The sequence below is a fragment of the Marmota marmota genome, unplaced genomic scaffold, assembly GCF_001458135.2.
Source record: "Marmota marmota marmota unplaced genomic scaffold, marMar, whole genome shotgun sequence".
NCBI lineage: Eukaryota > Metazoa > Chordata > Mammalia > Rodentia > Sciuridae > Marmota > Marmota marmota.
Window position 1 is genome coordinate 16882551 of NW_026000168.1, and position 19008 is coordinate 16901558.

General features: G+C 57.9%; 1 protein-coding gene and 2 long non-coding RNA genes across 6 annotated transcripts in view; 1 reads left to right on the plus strand and 2 right to left on the minus strand.

Annotated features, from left to right (window-relative positions):
• Positions 1 to 19008, plus strand: part of Ift122 (intraflagellar transport 122) — a 54823-nt gene that overhangs the window by 24145 nt on the left and 11670 nt on the right. For all 4 annotated transcript variants that reach the window (XM_048787139.1, XM_015495047.2, XM_015495045.2 and 1 more), the window contains 8 exons: positions 722 to 859; positions 2146 to 2310; positions 4374 to 4571; positions 9151 to 9291; positions 12235 to 12288; positions 14354 to 14515; positions 16942 to 17108; positions 18664 to 18835. In XM_048787139.1, coding sequence (XP_048643096.1) covers positions 722 to 859; positions 2146 to 2310; positions 4374 to 4571; positions 9151 to 9291; positions 12235 to 12288; positions 14354 to 14515; positions 16942 to 17108; positions 18664 to 18835 — 1197 coding nt within the window. The remainder of the gene's footprint in view (positions 1 to 721; positions 860 to 2145; positions 2311 to 4373; positions 4572 to 9150; positions 9292 to 12234; positions 12289 to 14353; positions 14516 to 16941; positions 17109 to 18663; positions 18836 to 19008) is intronic.
• Positions 140 to 4444, minus strand: LOC125611750. Its single transcript, XR_007342002.1, has 2 exons — positions 3891 to 4444; positions 140 to 3194 (listed from the first exon to the last, which is right to left on the minus strand). It is a non-coding gene; the product is annotated as an uncharacterized LOC125611750 (long non-coding RNA).
• LOC125611749 lies at positions 4452 to 6861 on the minus strand. The gene is made up of 3 exons (XR_007342001.1): positions 6148 to 6861; positions 4843 to 4923; positions 4452 to 4595 (listed from the first exon to the last, which is right to left on the minus strand). It is a non-coding gene; the product is annotated as an uncharacterized LOC125611749 (long non-coding RNA).

A 19008-nucleotide genomic window follows, 5' to 3' on the forward strand; every position in this document is an offset into this window, starting at 1 on the left:
CCTGTTTCCCAGTTGTAGGCCACTTTGGATGACTGGGGTTAGATCTCATGACTTCAAACAGAACTTGGTTCATCCCATAAGATGAAGATGATTTTTTTGGTCAGCACTCACACATAAAAAACTTGGATCGACTCAGCAGTCAAGGAAGTTTTACCTCCAGAGAGATTTGTTTATTCATCGAAAAAGTGTTCTGAACATATCTAAAAAGTGTCGAGGTCAATACCAAGAGAAATTTGGAAAGACTTGGAGAGAAGGCGAGTTGAGGTGGATTAGGTTTCCACCTTCGCATGTTGGAATTCATTTAAAAAAAAAAGGGAAGAAATCCTTTGGAAGTTTCTGGAGTTTAAACTCTTGTCTATTTAGGAATTATAAGACAGGGTGTGGGGCTGACTGAGGATATGGCTCAGGTAGCAGAGCGCTTTCCCAGCGTGCACAAGGCCCTGGTTAAATCCCAGCACCATACAAAAAAATAAAAATAAAAAAGATAGGTAGAGCAAGTAGTTGTACTTTGGGGTGCTGCCTGTGGCCGTGGGGTCGGCTTTAAAGAAAGGGTGAAGGCGGGCTCCGAGGAGGAGACCCCGCATGGGGATTAACCATTGCCAATCCTGAGGACGAGGTGGGGTTGGTGAGGCACCGAGCGCAGGGCCACCTTCTGTCCCCAGGTGCAGGAGGCCCCCTGGGAGCGCGGGGACACTTCTCTGGAGCTGGGTTTGCTTTCCAGGAGAAGCGCTTGCAGTGCCTGACCTTCACCGGGGTCAAGGAGCGCGAGTGGCAGATGGAGTCTCTCATTCGCTACATCAAGGTGATCGGTGGCCCTTCTGCCAGGGAAGGCCTGTTGGTGGGCCTGAAGAACGGACAGGTGAGCCCTCCCTCACGTGCCCTCCGGCTCACCATCCGCAGGCAGACACAGGCCGCTCCTCTGGGCCACCGAGATGGTCTCCCAGGACAGCAGAGGGCCTGCCTGGCGCATTGCAAGGGACCTCTTTATGAGACTGCCTTCAGGCATGTGGCTTGCTCGATCTCTGGCAAGGTTGGTGGCCCAGCCCTGAACTGCACGTAGGACGGATTAATGGCTTGGGGTCACCCGGAAGGTGGGCGATTATCTGTTGGAGATGCAGCTTTAGTGGATGGCGGGGGAGGGAGACGGGGACCAGTCCTGGGTCAGATCCCTATTAGGGCGGGAATGGATTACGCAGGGTGTCCTGGCCAGGGACCTCGACAGTGCCAGGTCCTCAGCACATGACCACATGCTGTAAGCAAAGGGGACCCTCTGGGCAGATAGATGCAGGACATGCAGGTCACACTAAATCAGACAGATTTCTGGTGCGGGAGTGTGTGTGTGCGCGCGCGTGTGTGTGTGCGTGTGAGTGTGCAAATGTGTGTTCTGTGCTCAAAATAAGGACATTTCTACGTGGGCTACATAGCAATTTAAAAGTGAAAATATAACTGCATTAGCCCGAGAGCCAGGCTGTGTAGCAGATGGCTGCGGCTGAGGCTTGTCAGGTCCTTTGCTGGGGACAGAAGTCCCAGAGTACGAGATGGATCAGTGGGAGCCGTCGAGCAGCGAGACCGCAGTGGTGTGAGGGGAGAGTCTCCCTCGAGGTGGACTTGGGGGCAGGTCACCCTGGGATCGTGTTGTTCCTTAGCTGCTCACTGGTGACCCTGGCCTGGTCGCTTTCCTTCTTTGAGGCTCTAGTTTTACAAATGAGGATGATACTACCTTTTTGGTGGGAGTGTCAATCAATGGTGGCTGTCACCATCAGCCTCACCACTGTGATTTCACACCAGGTGTCCTATCAGGGTCTGTGCTCGCCTCTTCCTGTGTTAGTTGGTGACTCACTGGTGTCCCCGCACCTTGCACTTTGAGTAAGGCCGTGACACGTCCCCTGTCCGAGCGGACACTGAAGTGCATTTGGTCTGGCCCAGGCCTGTCACTCCCTCGGCCACCTGGGTGAACCCCCCTCTGGTCTCCTGAGGATAAGCCCCCCACCCCCTTCCCCTTCTTCCCTGAGCGAGTCCCCTGTCTGCAGGCCTCCTGGTGGCATTGGGGGAGTTGTTCTGAGAACACATGGGACTCCGTGGCTGGCCGGGTGCCAGGCCCTGGTTGCCATGGCGACTCTCCCTCTTCCTCTGAAACTCTGCCAGATCCTGAAGATCTTTGTGGACAATCTCTTCGCCATCGTCCTCCTGAAGCAGGCCACCGCCGTGCGCTGTTTGGACATGAGCGCGTCCCGGAACAAGCTGGCTGTGGTGGACGAGAACGACACGTGCCTGGTGTACGACGTCCACACCAAGGAGCTGCTCTTCCAGGTGACATGGGGACGTTGCTGGACGACCGCTGGCTGCGGACCCCCAGGCCCTGCAGGAGGTGCACCCCTGTTGGCCCAGGCTGGTCTCTGGGAGAAGCAGCGCAGGTGGGGACCTGGCTCTTCCCACAGGCCTGGGGACAGTGGGGCCTAGACTGGCCTCTCCCACCTTTGATTTCCCCACCAGCCACACAGCCGAGTCCCACCTGGTTCCTGAGAAACCAGGGAAAATGAAGTGATCCTAAAAAACCCGACTGGCTAAGCTCATGTCCAGATGGAGCTTCTGATGGGCTTCCAGAGGGCTGTGGCCACCTCTGGTGGCTGCCTGTGTCTGCGGGTGACCTCCGGCACAGTCGGGCTACAGGATGGTCATCTGAAGGGGAGCGAGGGCCGGGTGGAAGCCCACCCTTGTCCTTGTTGCACAAGGGGCCGATGAGCCAAGGAAACGACTGCTTGGGCCTTTGGGGGCTGGGCACTGCTGACACATCATGGATCCTGTGGCTGGGAGGAGTGTGTCACTGCAGAAGAAGGCCCGGGACTGGCGCCTGGCTGGCTTCCTGCTGGACCCAGGCCTCGTGGCCTCCTTGGGGCTTTGACAGTGGTCAGGGAGTGAGTGCCCTCTCCTGACCGGGCCCTCTCCCAGTGCCAGGGTTTTCAGTATCATGGGGAGAGCCAGGGCTACCTGGCTGCCACTAGCACAGAGGTGACTCCCAGTTAATGTCAGCTCACATCCCAGACGCAGAGGGTGTTTAGGGGGGAGAAAGGGCGGCCATTGTCTCCAGATGGATCTGGGCCTGCCTTCCTCTTGCCCACATCCGTTACTGTGTGATCTTGAGCAAGTCGGTGACTCTCTCAGAGCCTCGGTTTCTCCTTGTCTCTGAAATGAAACTGGAAATTGAGAATTGCTACAGGAACAAACAGCATGCCATGGTGCCCACCTCCTCCAGGGGGGGTTAACAGGCCCCCGTGAGGTAGGAGGCCAGGGAAGGAGGTTCCCGGGCCTTTCCAGGAGGCCAGCCCAGCTCCAGTGTCTCTGGCCTGCTGGTTCTTTCTCTTTTCCAAATAAAACCAGCTGTATTTCCCCCTCATTATAAAAGCAATCCCTGCTCATTGCAGAGACGTAGGCATAACACATTCTCAGCAGAGTCAGGTACAGAGGTGCACACCTGTAATCTCAGTGACTCAGGAGGCTGAGGCCGGAGGATCGGAAGTTGAAGGCCAGCCTCAGCAACTTGGCAAGACCCTGTCTCAAAAGAAATAAAAAGGGCTGGGGGTGTAGCTAAGTGGGAGCGTGGGCTCCAATATCACCCCAGACACCCCCCTCCCAAAAAAAAAAGATGCCAAGCAGCAGGGTCTGAGTCTCTGCTGGTCCCTAGGGCTCCAGGTGGAGGAGCAGTCTAATGGGGCGAGGCACCTCCCAGGGTGACAGTTTTTAGAGAGTGTGAGTTGGAAAATACAGAGACAATATATCATTTTCTAATTTTAAAAAGAACTCCCTGTTCTTTTCTTATTACAAAAAACAATAGGTAGTCACGGAGGGGAAAAAATTCAGGCAAACAAAAAACAGAGAGGATGAACACCCACCCAGAAGCATTCACAGCTGGTCCTCTGGAATGTTTCCCCTCAGTCCTCTTCACGTAGAGAGATGCGAATCTGTTCTTTAAAAGAGGTGGAATCCTAGAGTGATCACCACGTGGGGAGAATAATATTTTTTTCCCCAAAGTAGTGCTTTTTTGAAAATTCCAACACTAGCACCATGCTGGGCGGTGTACGCCTGTCCTCCCAGCAGCTTGGGAGGCTGAGGCAGGAGGATCACGAGTTCGAGGCCAGCCTCAGCAACTTAGCGAGGCCCTGTCTCTAGGGCACGGGGCTCCATGGTTGAGCGCCCCCGGGGTCAGCAGGACCTAGAGGAGCCACCACACTTTTCTTTCTGGTCCCTCCTACCTGCCCCTCCACCCCCTGGTCCTTTCAGTATGATTCAGTCTTCGGGACGGCTCTGATTGGAGCCACCGAGTGGTGCCAAGGCCCAGGGTGACTGTCACAGGCTCCCTCCCGCCTGCCCTGCAGGAACCCAACGCCAACAGCGTGGCCTGGAACACACAGTGTGAGGACATGCTGTGCTTCTCGGGCGGAGGCTACCTCAACATCAAGGCCAGCACCTTCCCCGTGCACCAGCAGAGGCTGCAGGGCTTCGTGGTCGGCTACAACGGCTCCAAGATCTTCTGTCTGCACCTCTTCGCCATGACGGCCGTGGAGGTGCCGCAGGTAAGCCTGGCCCTGGCCTGGCCCCTGGGGGGCGGGGGAGAAAGCATGGGACCCCCGAACTCGGAATAGCCAGACCAGAAAGGCAGAGCTGGAGTGTGTGGGGTACAGTGGGGGAGGGCAGAGGGGGACAGGAGAGCGCATCCCTGCGGCCCACGTGGGGGCCGCCTCGTCACATCTGCCCCCAGTGAATGGTGCTCACTGTAAGCTGTCATGAGACAAGGACAGACCCTAGAACCCCAGCATCTGTCCTCGAGAGAGGGTCATTTCTTACCATTTTGGAATGTGTACATCCAGATCTTTCTATATGCGTATATAATACATACACCATGTACAGTTACGAGTAGAGGATTTCCTGTGAACACAAGGTAAGGATTGTTTGTGACGCTTATCCTCAGAAGCATTGCTACCTAAAGATGAACCTTAGACTTCTTGTTTCTACTGAATGTGGCCTGTGAGCCAGAGATCGGAACTTCTAGGTGGGCTCCTATAATAATCCCAGTGGCTTGGGAGGCTGAGGCAGGAGCATCTCGAGTTCAAAGCCAGCCTTAGCAACTTAGCGACGCCCTAAGCAACTCAGTGACACCCTGTCTCTAAATAAAATAGAAAAACAAAAAAGGGGCTGGGGAGAGGGCTCAGTGATAAAAACACCCCTGGGTTCAATCCCCAATACCAAAAAAAAAAAAAGGGTGGGGGGATTGAAATTCCTCCCTGTGCCAATCCTCTCATTCAATCTGACATATAGACATTGCACACGCCGTGGGGATGCCTTCCAGTGAGTTACTGGCTATAAACTGGTTTTCTGCATTTTCACTCAGTTGTCTATACTGGAAACCTGGTCCCATGTCAATAATTATACTTTCTCAGCATTTTCGAGTATTAAGATGATTATAGACTCACTTATACTTGTAAGAAATTATAGAGAGTCCTTACATTGTGTCCAGTCCCCCAGGCTCACAGTGTGCAAACTGTCATAGGGTTGTGTGACCCACCACCACAGGCTGCCCCCCAGCACTGCCAGGATCCCAGGGTCCCTGTGCTGTGCTGTCCTTCCATGACCACATCTGCTGGTCCCTGCCCATTTCCAACTTCAATTTTCTTTATTTTTTCTTTTGTTGGGTCCTGAGGATTGAACCCAGGGGTGCTCAACCACTGAGCCACATCCTCACCCTTGTTTATATTTTACTTAGAGACAGGATCTTGCTGAGTTGCTAAATGCCTTGCTAAGTTGCTGAGGCTGGCTTGCAACTCACGATCCTCCTGCCTCAGCCTCCTAGGCCACTGGGATTACAGACGTCCGCCTCCGCACCTGGCTTGGTTTGGTTTTTTAAATTGTTTTTCTTTCAGGATTTTTTTGACAGTCGTAGGGACCCAGGGATGCTCCTCCACTGAGCTGCCACCTCAGTCCTTTTATTTATTTTTTTGGAGACAAAGTCTTGCTAAATGGCCAGGTTGACCTCAGTCCAACTTGTGATCCTCCTGCCTCAGCCTCCCAAGTTGCTGGGATCACAGGGGCGAGCCACCGCGCCCGGCTCCCAGTGTTGTGGTCGATCCTGTCACATGGGTGCTCACAGCTCACCTGACTGGCTCCTCCATTGGACATGGACACTGTCACTTCTTTTCTCTTATAAGCAGTGGGCGCCTCTCTAGCTGGGTCTCCATCTCTCCCAACTCAGCTCCTGGGTCTGAGTTCCTAGAGGTGAGGCTGCTGGAGACCAAGGACTGTGCCTTTGGAGCTGTTTGGACGTATGCTCAGATGGCCTTCCGCTGGGTTCGGTGGGTCTCCCCGCCTCTCAGGCTGGTCCCCCTTCTCCCTCTGAGCCAGTGAGGCCCTTGTGACTTGCTCCTGCAGCCTGACTGGGCCAGCATCTGTTATTAGCGGCCGCCGGGCACTTACTCAAGAAGTGGTGGTGAACTCGATCTGAGGAAGTGGGGAGAGAGAGAAGGGAGGGGGCCCGTGGGAGCGATGGCGGGGGAGGGGCAATAACTGTCCCCTGGCCCGGGTGATGTCCCCATCTGCTCTCCATCAGCTGTCCCAAATCCCTGTACCCCACCCGCCAGGAGCCCGCTCTTCTTCAGTGTGCCCGACAGGCTGTGCTTAGTGACAGGTCTTGGTCCCAGATTGCCACTCTGACCTCCAAGATAACTGCAGTCTGCTGCCCCTGGACCCTGGCCGGCCAGGAGTAGCCAAGGGGGCCACCCGGGGCTTCCTCTGCTGGGACCTTAAGAGTCCTGGGCCAGCGTCCTGCTGAGGCAGCAGGTCACAGTGGGCTGGGGAGAGGCTCTGAGACAAAGGCTGTCTATCTGTGGCCTCTGCCTCCGCCCCCCTGCGGTCTAGGCCTCCAGATGGGGGAAAAAGCCCCAGAACCGCTCTTGGGATTTTTGGTTTCCTCTGGAAGTTTACATCATCTTGTGCAAGAGCTGGTTGGTCAGAGCTGCCAAGTAGGGTAGCGAGCCTGTGCAGGCTCCTGGGGCGGGGTGACCTCATGCTGGAAAACAACAGCAAGGTGAAGTGTCCCTCTCTGGGTGCCCGTTCAGTTAGGGGGTTTTTAAAACTCCCACTCAAATGGTGCCAGTGCATGTTCACTGTCCGTCTGTCGTGGTGATCCTGTCCCTGTGCCTGTCCCAGCATCACCAAGCAGTCAGCAAGGCAAGAAGGCCTGCTCTCTTACCAGGCACAGTGGCACACGCCTGTCATCCCAGCAGCTCAGGAGGCTGAGGCAGGAGGATCGCAAGTTGGAGGCCAGCCTCAGCAACTTAGCAAAGCCCTAAGCAACTCAGCGAGGCCCTGTCTAAACAAAATATAGAAAAGGGCTGGGGAGGGGGCTGAGTGGTAAAGTGCTCTGGGTTCAAACCCTGGTACCAAAAAAAAAAAAACAACCCTCCTGTCGTCTAGAGGAAGAAACACCCAGACTCTGCGCCCTGGCCCTGCCACCTCAGCTGACTGTCTTGTCACTGTTTGGGGCCTCATTTTCTTTCCTGTGCCATGGGGTTAATTTTCGTTGTCAGTTTTTGGAATGGATTCTTGCCCTGTGGCTCAGGCTGGCCTTGAGGTCTGTGGACTGGAGCGAGCCCCGGCCTTAGCCTTGCGAGTGGTAGGGACCGTGGGCTGCGTCGCCGTGCCCGGCCTGGATTGGGGTTAATTATGCCCATCTTCAGGCTTTGCCTGGCTCCATTCCCATGATCATTTCTCCTTATTACAGACTGTCACGAACCAGCCCCAACCACAAAGCAGAACTCAGATGGAACCGAGGTGCTCAGTAAGAGGGTTAGGGAGGCAGCTCATGGTGCATGGCAGTCGGCTGAGCTCCCAGGAGGGGGTGAAACCTGAGCCCACAGAGGGCTGCAGGGGCCTGCAGGAGGGGGACGGCTCTCCAGGAGTCCAGAAAGTTCCAGAAGGCTGAGGAGCTGGGCTGGGAAAGACAGGGAGGTGTTGCTTCTCCCTCCTTGCCCAGCCCTTGGTCACTCTCAGAACCTCTCTCCTTTGCCCCCGGAAGCCTCAGCTGGGCCAGGCATCCAAACCCAAGGTGGCAGATTTACCCCAAAGGTGGCCAGCGAGGATGTGGCCCCCGCCTGTGCCCAGCTGGCTCCCTCCAGGGAGGAGAGGTGGGTGGCCTGGCACCGTGGGAAGGGTCAGCCGTGTCCTGCTGTCTGTCGGGAGGGCAGACTGGCTTGAAAGGAAAAAGCTTTCCTTCAACACTGAAGCTAAGAAATCAAGACTGGAAATTTCAAAGATAAAGGCCCCCAAATGGAGAAAACAGTGGTCGAGCTCCACATTTGGGAACCATTAGCACAGAGGTCCTGGCTGATTGATCTCCCCTGCCCGGGAACCCAGAAGGGCAGATGCAGTTCCCCGAGGCACCGGGGCTGGCCTGGGACAGGGACAGGGGCCTTCACTGACGACGTCAGGCCTGGCTGGGGCTGGTTCTGGTGTGCGCATGCGTGTCTGCGTGCATGCTCAAAGCAAGGGGGTCCCAGGGCCCGGCGCAGGTCACCTCCTGTTCCAGCATTGGGTTAGGTGTCCTTGGCCATGCCTGGGCCTCCTGGGCTGTCTCAGGAAGTGGCCACACTGGCCCACCCTGCACTGTTAGGACAGAGCCAGAAGCACTTTGTAACCCTAAAACCAAAAGCCTCTGTGACCCCTAACCAGGTAGTGCAGGGCTCTATCAAGAAGACCAGCGTGTCACTAGAACCTGACCCGAGTCTGGACCTAGGGCAGATCTCCCTTGGGGTGGGAGGTGGAGGGGTCAGGTAAGATTCCAGAAGAGGGGACATTTGGATAGGGCCTTGACAGCCCAGTAGGCCTTTCCAGGCTGGGTGACATCTTATGAGAAGGCCGGCCTGGGCTGGATGGGCAGGAAGCTTGTGCCCAGAGCACGCAGCTCTGCTGAGGTCGGGGTGCAGAGTGGAAAGCAGACCGTGCAAGGTGGCTGGGGTGGGGGGGGGCACCCCGATTGATCCCCGGGGGGCTGCTCTGTAGGAGTTCGTAACTAGGCTGCGCACATCTGGAAGCAGGCTGCATAGGAATCTGCCCTTTCCGTTGCTCTGAAACTCGTCTTCTCCTTTTGGTGACACCCCGCAGTCGGCGCCCATGTACCAGTACCTGGACAGGAAGCTGTTCAAGGAAGCCTACCAGATCGCGTGCCTGGGCGTCACGGACGCCGACTGGCGGGAGCTGGCTATGGAAGCCCTGGAAGGCTTAGAGTTTGAAACTGCAAAGAAGGTAAGCCTCTATGGGCCCGAGCTGGCATGGGGTCCCGGGAGGGTCCCCTAAGGAGGCAGAGGGGCATCCAGGTGACACCGAGGGGCAAAAGCATGACTTGGGTTGCGTCTCAGCTCAGCCATTTCCTCGCAGGGAGCCTGAGCAGGAAACGACCTTTCCGAGATTGCCTTTCTGGAAGGTTCTGGTGGTGCTAGGCCCCACCCTTGCAAAGTGGTAGAGATCCAAATGGACAGGCCTTAAAGCCACATGCAGAAGAGGCAGGTTCTGGCTGTCACTCTTCCTGGCTGTCACTCCTGTAAAGCATCTGACTAAGAGCCTGGCACATAATAGACACTCAATAAATGGTTCCTTTTTGATTAGCATCGGCATTAGGCCGTTGCTGACACAATGCTGTTTCTCTGGGTTCTCGGCCAAGTCCAGTGGATGTGGATGGTCACACTTGGATTCCGACAGCAGGACGGCCACTTCCCACATGCCTACACGGCATGATTCACGGACTTGATTCATCGCGCCATTTCCTGGTTTAGTCAGTTAAAGCTCGAGCCGTTCAGCCCCTTTGTGGACTTTGAGCACAAGTGTGTTTCCTACTTGGATTTGCATCGACGACAAGAGGTGGCAGAGGGCTGGCTCCCAACCCCTCCGTCCTCCTGCTCCCTGCCCTCCTTCTCTCCCACAGTCGAGGGACATCTGTGTGCTGTGTGCACAGGCAAGGCCCTGGGCTCCCTCCCGGGGCCACCAAAAAAAAAAAAAAAAAAAAAAGGAAGTGATCGTGACACGGTAGTTCTCTGTATGTATTTTTAGATCTGGTAAGTGTCAGGAATGTGGTGACACAGAGGGACTTTAGGAATCCCGAGGAGTGAAGCTGTCTCCCTGGAGGGCTCCTTCTGTTCCACCATCAATGCCAGGAAGGGTGGAGCGAGCGCAGGCTTCCTGAGAGGGGCTGGTTTGTTGCAGCTGGGGTGACATCCAGACCTGCCCCCAGACTGTCACCTCGTCACACCTAGAACTGAACACCGCCTCACGTAGTACCCCCGACCCCCCAGCATGGGCCAGGCCCTCGCCATGTCGCCCGTGTTGGGATGACTGGCAGGCTCTGGGGGGTGGCCCTCTGTTTACTTAATGTCCCACCCTGTGTCCCCGGAGCACTCCCTGGGAACAGAAGCCTTGTCTAAAGCTCATGGTTGTCCTTAGAACAGTGTGTGTCTAGGTGTTCTTGTTGACAGAATTGTGCCGACAGTCATGTAGGCACAGGCAGAGTGATGTCTAGAAACGCTGCGAGACTTTGCCCCTGGACTTGGACGTGGGGGTCCATCCAGAGCCCTGACCCTCTGCGCTGTGTGGGGCTCAGGCTTGTGCAGGCGGGTTCCTGCCGTAGCCCAGCGTGGCCACTAGATGGCAGGGGAGAGCCGCCCTCTGCCCGGCCTGCGGCTGTGGCTGCCCCTGGCTGCCCACTCCCTCCGCTGAGGGTACTCAGGCCTTGTGACTCTGACCACCCCGACCAGCCACCCTGACTCTGCAGCATGTGTCATGGCTGCAGGAACTCACACACAGATGAGTCTCACGGGGACTGCACGCAGCAGAACCAGAAAGAACCTTGGAGAAGGAGTCCTGGGATCCCTTTGCTGGTGCAATGGCTGCCGTACTTTTCTGCAGATTCTTCTGCAAGAAAAGCCACTTGCTGGGCGTGGCAGTGTGTGCTCGTGTCCCAGCAGCTGGGGAGGCTGAGCTGCGAGGATCACTGGGGGCCCAGAGCTCCAAACCAGCCTGGGACTCAAGAGTGAGGCCCTGTCTCCAAACCAGACAGACAGAGAGCAAGGCCATCAGCCAGGGTCCCGTCCTGCCGCCTGCCACTGCCCATGCTCAGGGACCGGCTTCTATGCAGGGTGTGCACACTTATGTAGCCCTCCGCTCAGGGACATGTAGTGACCCGTTGGCTCTGCCTGCCTCCCCTTTTTCAATGTGGGCCCCTGAACTGGGGAGGTGGACAGAGGCCTCGTCGTAGTCACCTGGGTCCCCAGTCGGTGAGGGTGTCAGCCCTACTGGATGAAGACATGAAGTCACATTGTGGTCATCTGCGTGGCACCCAGAGGCTGGTGACTTGCTCACTGCCCTAAGTCTTCTGAGGACGTCGTGCAGCTGAGCCGGGGCCTCATGTGGCCAGGGCCATTCTGTTCAGTCACTGCCTGCCCTGGGCACACGCCAGCCCACTTCCCACAGGACAGCGCGAAGAAGCAAGCTGATGGCAGAGCATGTTGATGGCAAAGCCGCAGGAAGACCAGCCTGACACTGGGTGGCCTTCCTCAGAGCCCCTGGAAGAATCTAGAAGCAGCAAAAGAAGTGCAGCTGGCACCAGTCCTCCTGGGCCCAGACACCTCGGGCAGCCAGGGGTTAAAGTCTAGCTTTATTGTGGGTCCAAGCAAGGGCTGTGCTTTCGGGGTTTACGTAAGACGCGCGAGTGATTCACCCCCGTCCCCTCCTCCCAAAACCATCCTCCTTCCTTCTTCTCTGCTTGTCCCTCCCCTCCCCTCCCTCCCTCTGCGCCCTGCTGTGGGCTGTGGGTGCTGTGTGGATGGCACCCCTGGGTCAGCAGAGCCGTCTCCTGCTTCCCATCCAAGCCACCGAGATGTGCCTGCGGTCTCTGGTGGCCGCGCCTCACCACCTGTTCCCAGCCCCGTGTCCACCTGCTCCTTCCTCCCTGCGGATGGTGGGGCCCCCGGAACCCTCCGCAGACCTGATTCCCAAATGACGGGTGCACCCAGCTCTTCTTTGCTGTCCTTTGTAAGGACTAATCCTGGGGGTCAGGCCGAGCCCCGCTGGGTAGCCTACCCCATGAGGAACCCACGCTCACGGTCCCTGTCCCTTGCCACAGCTCCGCTGTCCCCTAGCCAGCCACCCACTTTGGAAACCAAGCCAGTGGCTGACTGTGCCCTGTTTCTTCCCCAGGCCTTCGCCAGGGTGCAGGACCTGCGGTACCTGGAGCTCATCAGCAGCATTGAGGTAAAGGAGGAGCCAAGCCCACCATGGCCTTGGGGCCCCGCCTTGCTCTGGGGACAGAGTGGCCACCAGGGACCAAGCACCTGGATCAGGGGGGACGCTGTCTCTTGGTAGTGGGACGAGGAGGACAGGTTCCTAAGCTCTCTGAGCTTTGGTTTCCTTCTGTGACACGGGATCCGCCTGACTCTCCCAGGATGGCTGAGAAGATGAGTGGTTCCTCCACTCCTGGTTGGCACCTCTGTGGTGGTGGATGGCTGGTCACCACCCTCTGGTGACTTACCAGTGCAGGAGGTGGTTCCCAAAGGAGCAGCATCTGTGCCCCACCCCAGAAACGGCCAAGGAAAGGCTGCCCTAGACCTGAGCACCCCAGGGCTCTGCGCCCACCTGCTGCTGAGAGCTGGCCTCCTCTTCCCTCGGCCTCCTTCCTTGGCCTCCTCCCTCGGCCTCCTCTTCCGTCAGCCTCCTCCTCCTCCTCCTCGCACTGGGGCGCCTGGCGTGGCCCGGAAGCCGGCTCTCAGAGCACCATTTGCCGGGTGGCGGTAGACACTCTTCTTAATCTCTGTGTATCACAGTGCTGTCTGACTGTCTGTGAAAAGGCATACATATTTTTTCTCCTGAACAGATTTATTGTGAGGCTAAGAGAATGTGAGATACATTTGAATTCCCAGATGGAAGCAGGAGGGAACCGGCAAATGTCTTGTCCCTCTAATTCAGTTCAGCATAATCAACTCCTGTCACCGGCGAGCCCAGTGGGCAGAGAGCTGAGGGGCTCTCAATCCCGGGAGCCGGTGACAGCTGCCATTAGTTGAGCTCACCCGTCCCCATGCCTGATCCAGGGAGTCCTCACGACTCAGCAGGGCAGGCGCTGCCACCCCTATGCAAGGGACAGGGACAGCTCAGAGAGGCTGTCACCTCCCTCGGGATCCACAGCCAACAGCGTGGCTGGATTCCAAACCCATTTTGCCTTTTTTTCCAGAATTGTCCGTCTCTACCCCGGGTCCCCACCCCATCCCAGCACGGCCCAGGGCCTGGTCATGTCCCTGTGGGACAAAGAGTTGCCAGAAGCTGTCCCCGTGCTGCGCGGTGTCCCTGCTCTCAGGGCTCGCCCTTGGGAACCAACTGGCCTGGGTCTCACTCTGCAGTCACAGAACATAACTTTTGTACACAAAGTGGCTGGCCCCTGTGGGGACCAGCTCTGGTGTCCTGTCACCCTTCAAGATGGCTGCTGCTGCAGGCGCCTGGTGAGCCAAGCAGCTAGTGAGCTAGTGACACTGTCTGAGGCCTGCACTGCGGCTTCTGGGGCTTCTGGAACCCAGCGTCCTCTGGAGGCTCCTTGTGGAGAGATGAGGTGTCACTGAGCAGGTGGCACAGGGTGCGGGGACCCCGCTGGCTGGGGGCTGGGGCTGTGGCTTAGGACAGCCGAGGCCTGAGCAAGGCTGGCCCAGAGAGACCTGCTTTCTTTCCAGTCTCAGGCCCAGTCTCCTTCATTCCCAGCTACTAGGAGCTAGTTTATTTGGTGACAAGCCTGAGTGGCCTGAAGGTTTCCCCCAAAATGATCCTGTCACTGGGGAGCGGCTGCTTCCCGCTGTTCAGACCTCACCAGCTCGTCCAGGAGTCTGTCCCCTCTCCTCGTCCTCCAGGGGGACGCGCTTGCTGGAGATCAAGCAGAGGGAAGGTGCTGGGTGGGGACAGTTCCCCTATCTGTCATCCTTCCGGGTCGCTACTCTAGCCAGGCCCAGGGACTTGGGAGATCTTGGCAGCTTAGGTGCCATCCATGAGGGAGCAGTGCGCCCGGTCCCAACCGTCCAGTGTTGCCTTGGAAGAATGTTCTGGAAGGCAGCCCTGAGGGATTTCCCACTGAACAGCAAAGGTCCCCCTCCCTGACCCCATGGTCTGGAGGGTCACCTTAGTCGCAGGCCTTCCCAGCAGACGCAGGGGGGCGGCACAGCAGCCCGAGCGCCAGGCCTGGGGTCCAGTGGGAGGCCGGGGCTCACCTTGCTCACCCGTGGGTGAGGCCGCCTCCTGTCCAGGGCTGCGGAGGCCACTCCCTGCGCCTCTGATTTTGCAGGAGAGGAAGAAGCGCGGCGAGACCAACCAGGACGTGTTCCTGGCCGACGTGTTTTCCTACCAGGGCAAGTTCCACGAGGCGGCCAAGCTGTACGGGCGCTGTGGGCACGAGGACCTGGCGCTGGCCATGTACACCGACCTCTGCATGTTCGACTACGCCAAGGTAAGGCCCCGCCACCCGGGGCCCAGGGCCCACCTGTGGTGTCCCAGTGTGTGCCCAGGAGGTGACGCAAACACAAAAGAGCCACTGTCTCCAAAGGGGCCACCTTCAACCACAGGTTGAGATGGGCCTAGAGCCGACCTTGAAGGCTGACCTCAGAGGGACCCAATGTGACAGTGAGACTGTGAGCCAGCGCTGGGTGGGTGCCAGTGTCGTGCCTACTGGTAGGGCAGGCCTCTATGTCCTCCCCAGAGGGCAGCAGAAGTGCACCCAGCTCAGCCCTGAGAACTGTGCACAGTGAGGGGCCAGGTGCGAGCACACAGTGGGTCCACTTGCGGCCTCTCCCTGCCAGCCCACCGCTGCCCGGGGTCCCTGTGCCCACAGTCTCCCACCCAGGAGCGGAACCCATTCCCAGGCTCCCTCTGTGCGTCTCTGTGACGGTGAGTACTGTGGGGCTGTTTTTGGTCACAATTCTAAGTAGGTCACCCCCGCCCCCCACGGCCCAATAGTCTGAATCTGAGGAAATGTGGACGTGGCCGGTGCGCGGGGGACACAGTGCTTATTAACATGGCATGTTTTTGTTTACTCGAAAATTGCTTCCCAAGATTCAATCTGGTTTTTGGAAAATTTTTAAATTACATTCCCACGTCCAAATAAATTGTATGCTTTCCGGATAAGTGACATGTTTATATGGTGATAAAGGGAATTATAATGCTCTCAACTCTATGTAGTATGTCCTTATCAAAGTCACCAAGAGGAGAACACGGCCCGGTCTCATTCATCACCCGCGCAGCCTCTTTCTGTCCACTCCGGGACAAAGCCTTGGCCGTGGGTCTAAGTTAGCCTCAGGGACCCAAAGAGCCTTTCAAAACCCAGTTTGCTGAGCCTCGAAGGAGCCATTAAGACTCAGCTTCAATTAAGGCCCAGCCCTGGGAGCTAGACCCCGGGCCTTGCAGGAGGCTGCCTGGCGGATGGTTTCAGGGAGACACCCCAAATTTACGGCTCCCTCTTAGCCTCTGACCTTCTTCCCTCAGCCACCCTGAGATCACAGCACACCCTCTGATGTCCCCTGGAAGGGCGTTTCCATTCTTTTGCGAAGCTGGTCACCACCCCTGCCCCACCCCCTGGTCACCCCCTTCAACCTCTGTGCCAGGAGGAGTAGATGTGGGAGCAGCCACCCAAGAGCAGAGTGTGTCTGAGTGGCCCAGCCAGGGCTGCTTCCCTGCCCGCCTGGGTGCCCAGAGGGAACAGGCCGGTCCAGGTGGCTCTGTGAGAGGGGGATGTGCCCTTCCCCCACTCCCTGAGACATGGGCTTGTCCTAGGCCGAGACCTAATATGTCATTTTAGAGGCTACATAATTACTCTGAAAGCAAATGGAAAAAAAGAAAAAAAAAAAGCTAATTGTTGGAGTGGGTTCCCAGCATACCTGACTGCCTCCCTGACACGGGGTGCTGGTCACGGGGGAGGGAGGGAGGGAGGAGGAGGGGGAGGAGGTGGGAGAGAGGGTGGGAGGGAGGGAGCCCTCTCTGCAGGGTGTGTGATTCTAACACAGACTGCTCCCCATCCCCCTTTTTGAAAAGCCCCACCTTTAAAAATGACAGCAGGGACCCTTTCCTGAAGGGAAGTGGCTTCCTGAGGCCATTTCTGTCACATTCTCATGAGCTCACTCAGGGAAGTCGGGCTCAGCCCTGCAGCGGCCCCCGACGGGATACAGGCTGACCTCTGGGCCTTCAGGACCACAGGCTCCTCTTTGGGACCCCTTCCCCATACTTGGGGCCTCCGGCTATCCACTTTGGATCAGTCCCTCATGCCTGCAGACCTGATCTCCACACAGGGCCGGCTGCCATTCAGCTGGGAACAATTCACCAAAGGCTGTTTGGCTTCTTATCTGTCCCAGGCAGAGCTCTGGGGGCAAAGCCAGGGGAGATAAACATCAGAAAACAGGCGACTAGCACTTCCAGTGTGATGGTGGCCGGGGGAGGAACCAGGGGCCTGGCCAGGAGCTGTGCATGTGTTTGGTTGACCCTGGGGGGGGGGCCTGTGCTCAGCCCCAGCCTGAGGCGAGTGGTTTCACACCTGTCCTATCAGTAAGCCTGCTGGGCTGCATAGTTGACATTGTGCGACCAGCTGGTCCCGTTGCCCTGTGGGAATGGCCACATGTCAAGCAGAGAGAACCTGCGCAAGGTCTCCGTGAGCTGCAATTTGAGGGACAGTAAACGTCCATGAGTGTGAAGAGAGGGGACATGGAGGGTCTGCGTCCTTGTCACCAGTGGGTAGGCAGGAGGGCCTCTCCCAGACACTCAGCCCCCATGCCCGGGCTCCCTCTGCATCCTGGTGGCCGTGTGGCCAAGCAGAGCCCCCGCTGGCGGCCTGACGTCACGTGCACAGGAAGCCCTCATCCGGAGTGTTTGTTTGTCCTGCTTCCTCAGGATTTCCTCGGATCTGGGGACCCCAAGGAGACCAAGATGCTGATCACCAAGCAGGCCGACTGGGCCAGGAACATCAACGAGCCCAAGGCGGCCGTGGAGATGTACATCTCGGCCGGGGAGCACATCAAAGCCATCGAGATCAGCGGGGACCGCGGCTGGATCGACACGTAGGTGGCCCTGCACACCCGTCGTGCTGTGTCACCTGTGGGGTTTGACTGACGGTGTTTCTGGAAATGTCGACACCAAACGTGGAAGTGACTCGGTTCTTTGGGAAACCCAGATGGGACAAGGCAGTCGCCGCCTTCGATGGGGAAAGGGTGACAGGGACAGAGGCCAGCAGATGCCCAGTGTCAGAGCACCTGTTCCCTGGGCACTCGCTACCACCCAGGGCTACAGTCACCACAAGCACCTGCTTCTGTCCCAGGCTCTTGAGTTGGTGCTTCTGCAGCCTACTATCAAAGGAGGGACCCACGGGGTCCCCAAGGGCCTGGCCGCTGGAGAGTCGTGGGGCCGAGCCTCGGGCTCTGATGTGGGTGGTGGCTCTGTGTCTGAGGGATATGTGACTGTTCCCACCCAGACACGCCGTGGGACACCAATGCACAGCAGGCCTCCAGGGTCCTCCAGTCAGGGACACTGGGCTGGCGCCTCAGCTCTGAGGGCTGCCGGGTGTTCCAGAAGCCGCACTGTGGTCCCCAGGTAGCAGTGGCCAGCCAGGACCTGGGGAGGGGAGAGGGCTGGCCACGTGGTCCCCCGAGCCCACCAGGAGGTTGGTGTGGGGGCCCCTCACAAAGGGACCCTGGTTGGCAGCCACCACCCATCCTGTTGTCTGAGAAGAAAGCGTCTCCAAGGCAGAGGCACAGGCTGGGCCCCCAAATCATCCTGTCCACAAAAGGGGGTGCAGACCAAGCCAGGCAGCTCTCAGGGCCCTCCTCTCCCCTCAGTTTTCCCTTATGTCGCTTTCCTTGGCAAGTGCTGCGGATCCATGTGACCCTGGGACACTTACCGAGTTCCAGAAGGAGCCACTTCCATGCTGTGTGGCCCTTTCCCTGGAGTGGCTGTAACAGGTGCCTCTCCTCCAGGGATGTGGCTACTGGGCGGGGAGCCCAAAGGTTCTCGACTGCCTTTGCCACTTCTCTAAAAACTGTGTCCCTTCTCTGCGGAGCAGTGTTATTTTTGGACGCCATTATTATTCTGAGCGCAGACTGACACCCTCCTGAGCGTGGCTCTGAGGCTAGGATCCCGGGCCTTCCTTCCCATGGAGACGAGCCACAGGGGGCCCTGCCCTCAGAGAACTGGGTCAGCTCCAAATCCCGGCCTGGCCAGAACCAAGAGGCCCGTTCACCAGCCCAGGTCCCCAAGGGCAGGGGGCGAGCTGGTCACAATGGCAGATGCAGTGAGCAGCGCTTCCCGCGGCCCCTCCAGTGGCCAGCACCTTGGCCCTGCTGGCCTCCTCCTCTAGAGGCCAGGCCCTGGGGATCTCTCATGCCAGCCTCCACGTGGCTGAGAGGCTTCCAGAAACCCTGGGGGAGAGACCGCTTTCCTGCTCCCTGGTGACCCTGACCTCAGGTCTCCCCATCTGTGAGTGGGAGTGGCAGCACCTCCCTGGTGCTTTGGACGGTCCCTAGCAGGGTTTCTGGGGCGCTCACTTGCTCAGTCACCACCCGGGCATGTCAGATGTGTCCCCACACAGCCCACAGGGTGCCCCTTCCCCGCTGTCCCCAGGCTGATCGACATCGCCCGCAAGCTGGACAAGGCGGAGCGCGAGCCCCTGCTGCTGTGCGCGCACTACTTCAAGAAGCTGGACAACCCGGGCTACGCCGCCGAGACCTACCTCAAGATCGGCGACCTCAAGTCCCTGGTGCAGCTGCACGTGGACACCCAGCGCTGGGAAGAGGTGAGGGGACAGCGCGCCCGGGCATAGGGGCCCGAGCCTCAGGCAGAGGTGCTCCCTTGATGGGGGAGCCTGGCCTGGCCATCGGGAGCGCTGTCCTTGAGTCCCCTGAGCCAGAGAAGCTTCAGGGCCTTTCTGTGTAGATTTCATGCATTCTGAGGCTCTTTTTTTGGAGA